Source organism: Rutidosis leptorrhynchoides, chromosome 8, assembly GCF_046630445.1.
Source record: "Rutidosis leptorrhynchoides isolate AG116_Rl617_1_P2 chromosome 8, CSIRO_AGI_Rlap_v1, whole genome shotgun sequence".
NCBI classification, from domain to species: Eukaryota; Viridiplantae; Streptophyta; class Magnoliopsida; order Asterales; family Asteraceae; genus Rutidosis; species Rutidosis leptorrhynchoides.
In genome coordinates, this window is record NC_092340.1 from 192,708,741 (window position 1) to 192,712,363 (window position 3,623).

The following is a 3,623-nucleotide window of genomic DNA, read 5'->3' on the forward strand; positions in this document are numbered from 1 at the left end:
TCTCTATATGATTGGAAACTAGCGTCTGAGTATCCTTTGACGCTCAGCTCGTCATTCCCACCATAGACCAAGAACATCTCTTTGGTCCTCCTAAGATACTTTAGAATGTTCTTGACTGCTATCCAATGAACTTCACCAGGATTGGCCTGATAACGACTAGTCATGCTTAGTGCATACGACACGTCAGGCCTAGTGCATATCATCGCATACGTGATCGATCCTATAGCTGAAGCATGTGGAGTACGATGGACATTGTTGAGTTTTTGAATGATATTGGTCACGTAGAAGGGGATGTTAAATTGGAGACAAATTTAGGTGGCTATAATTATAAAAGGGTTAAAAATAATGGTATGCGACCAGAGGCTGAAGAAAACAGAAGCTGTAGTGGCACAAGTGTGGTGGATCAAGAACAATCACTCGTAGATGATGCGAACATTTGTTCGACATCGCCAATATCTTCTGCACCAATTTGTAGACAATTTTGGAAAGCTGGTGCCTACAATGATGATCTTACTCCCAAGTCCACTACTAAATTGGGTTCTAGTTATCTGCACATACATCCTAAGTTTCTACACTCAAATGCTACTTCTTACAAATGGGCATTTGGTGCCATAGCAGAGCTTATTGATAACGCTGTGGACGAGATACAAAATGCAGCCACTTTTGTGATTATTGACAAAACAATTAACCCAAGAAATGGAGCTACAGCATTGCTTATTCAAGACGATGGTGGTGGGATGGATCCAGAAGCAATGCGGCATTGTTTGAGTTTTGGGTTTTCAGATAAGAAGTCCAAGTTTGCGATTGGGAAGTATGGAAATGGTTTTAAGACCAGTACTATGAGGCTAGGAGCAGATGTGATTGTTTTCAGCCGCCACTTAACTGGAAGCACATTGACCCAAAGTATCGGTCTTCTTTCATATACATTTTTAACTCAATCAGGCTATGACAGGATAGTAGTACCAATGGTTCATTACCAGTACAACTTTATGACAAACTCTTTTGATCCCTTGCATTCAGTAAATAATGACAACCCAAATTCAAACCTATCTGTCATTTTGAAATGGTCTCCGTATTCAACTGAGGAGGAACTATTGAGACAATTTGAAAACGTTGGTGCTCATGGCACAAAAGTCATCATATACAATTTATGGCTTGATGATGACGGTAATATGGAGCTTGATTTTGACTCGGATCGTGAGGATATATGCATTACATGGGATGGAAAAAGTAAAGCGAAAGAAACTTCTCGTTTAGCTGTAACTGAACAGCACATTTCTAACCGCATCCGTTCTTCTCTCCGCGCCTACTTATCCGTCTTGTATTTAAAGTTACCTGAAAGTTTTGCAATGTTATTGCGAGGGAAAACGGTTATTTATCATAATATTGCAACCGATCTGATACATACGAAGTATATCCTGTATAAACCTCATAGTGACGGACGTAGTGAGGGCATGGTAATTACGACGATAGGGTTCGATAAGGATTCTCCAAATGTGAGTGTTCATGGCTTTAACATCTACCACAAGAATCGTTTGATACTGCCGTTTCATCCCGTGGTCTTATTTTCTAACAGTCGAGGCAGAGGTGTTGTTGGTGTTCTCGAAACAAATTTTATTGAACCTACTCACAATAAACAAGATGTTGAGAAAACATCTGTTTATCAAAAACTTATGAATCGTTTGAAAGAAATGACCTGGGAATACTGGGATTATCATTCTGGACTTATTGGGTATAAAAGTCATAAAAGAGCGCGGCCGGCATCAGATACCACCCCTGGTTCAGCTAATTTTTTTCATCAGCATGTTGATAGATCTATTCAAAGGCAACCCATTTCGAATACTGGAGCCAATAAAAAACAGCCACCTTTCATAGCTACTGTGAACAGCAAGGCTGCCCTTTTTTCTAATTCCCCGTTTTTTAAACCAGTAGAATTAATACCAAACTGCCCTCCCGGTTTCAAAGAAGGGTCGAATTTGAAACCAAAGATGAGAACTGAGCCTCAAAATTTTCAATTGGGCTCCCAGATGGGTAGCAGAGTGGTTAATGTCTGCACTAGCATGACTGATATTTATAACAATCGAGGGGCATTAAGCGTTATAGATGAAAACAAAAAGCTTAAAGCCGAATGCTTGGAGCTTGAGAAGGCAGAAGAAGAACTTAAGCATAAGGTTGTGCTGCTTAAAACGGAATTGGAAGATGCACAAGTGGAGTATGCTCGTTTGTTGGCTGAAATGCATAACCTGGAGATTGTAAAGGGGGAAACTAATCAGTTTGTTGCCTAAATGCATGGCTTGTGGCAGGCCGTAAGGCATGGCCGTATGGCTGTCTGGTGATAAACGGAAAGGTGAAGACTCAGTGATATAAAACAACTGAGTACTTGTGCTTCCAGGTAAGTGGGATTATCTTTATGGATGTGATTATGCAGTGACAAGTACAGTGATCCGTGCCATGCTTATAATTAGAGTGTGTAATGAGTCTGTGACCAATGCAGTGACTATATGTGATTATGTGCGCACCCAGTGATTTTGTCGAGGTGTTTTGTGCGACGTAAGAGGTCAATGCTATTTACCTTGTGTATTTAGGGTAATAGTATTGGGTCCAAGTGTTACGGATTAGTGGTATAGTGTGAATGATGAGTGCATCACGTTTGGAAGACTATACCAGTGACTCAGTAGTGTGGACTATCGGTATATTCTAGCTTGATCAGCTATGAGTTGCCGGTCCTCTTGTGTATGGCTTTAAGTGATTAGTGACCAGTGCCTTTAAGCTGTGCTTGATGCTTGTAGTGATGTCCACCTAGATAGTGCCATTCACTTAGCGTTATGCTAATTCCCTCACAGTGTTTTGCCCTGCAGGTATAGATTAGCAGCTTTAGGTCTGTTAGAAATATGTTCTCGGGTTGGCTACGGTTCGATCGTGGTTTGACCGTGGTACATATATTCTGAAGATATGCCCATGACATTAAATAATAAAAGTCCATTTATCCTATTCGGTCACACACAAAGGCCAATCGTAAATTGTTTGATATACCTTCTAATCAGAAATTAATTTATTAATCATTAGTTAATGGTTTAATAAATTAAGTAAGTTTTTTTTATGTGTGTACATATACTTACAAATCTAAATATATAAGATTTGATTTGATTTGTAAATCTTATTTTATATAAAGATTTGTACTATAATCATATTTTATATAATATATAAGATTTGATTTGATATAAATAAGATTTGATTTGATTTGTAAATCTTATTTTATATAAAGATTTGTACTATAATCATATTTTATATAATATATAAGATTTGATTTGATATAAATAAGATTTGATTTGATTTGTAAATCCTATTTTATATAAAGATTTGATTTTGCAAATCTTTTAAAATCTTTCCAAATCTTTATATTTTTATTATATGTATCAATTTTATTCTATATAATACCAAGTCTTGGTATTGAAAATATATGTGTAACTTGATATACAAAAACACACATACAAAATGCTATTTCTCTTTCTCATTTTTAAGTAACCAAAATACTTTATAATTGGGTTCGGGTTTTGGTGGAAATAAGGAAAAGAAAAGATCCGTTAAGTAGAAGGTATAGATCGAAGCAAGGTTGGAACTTT

The 3,623-nt window shown here is 37.2% G+C and overlaps 1 protein-coding gene across 1 annotated transcript; it reads left to right on the plus strand.

Annotated features, from left to right (window-relative positions):
• The first annotated feature begins 293 nt into the window (after positions 1-293).
• On the plus strand, positions 294-2,869 carry LOC139862341 (protein MICRORCHIDIA 6-like). Its single transcript, XM_071850935.1, has 2 exons — positions 294-2,392; positions 2,844-2,869. Exon 1 carries the CDS (start codon positions 351-353, stop codon positions 2,283-2,285), a length of 1,935 nt encoding a protein of 644 aa, XP_071707036.1. The 5' UTR covers positions 294-350; the 3' UTR covers positions 2,286-2,392; positions 2,844-2,869.
• Positions 2,870-3,623: the final 754 nt, after the last annotated feature.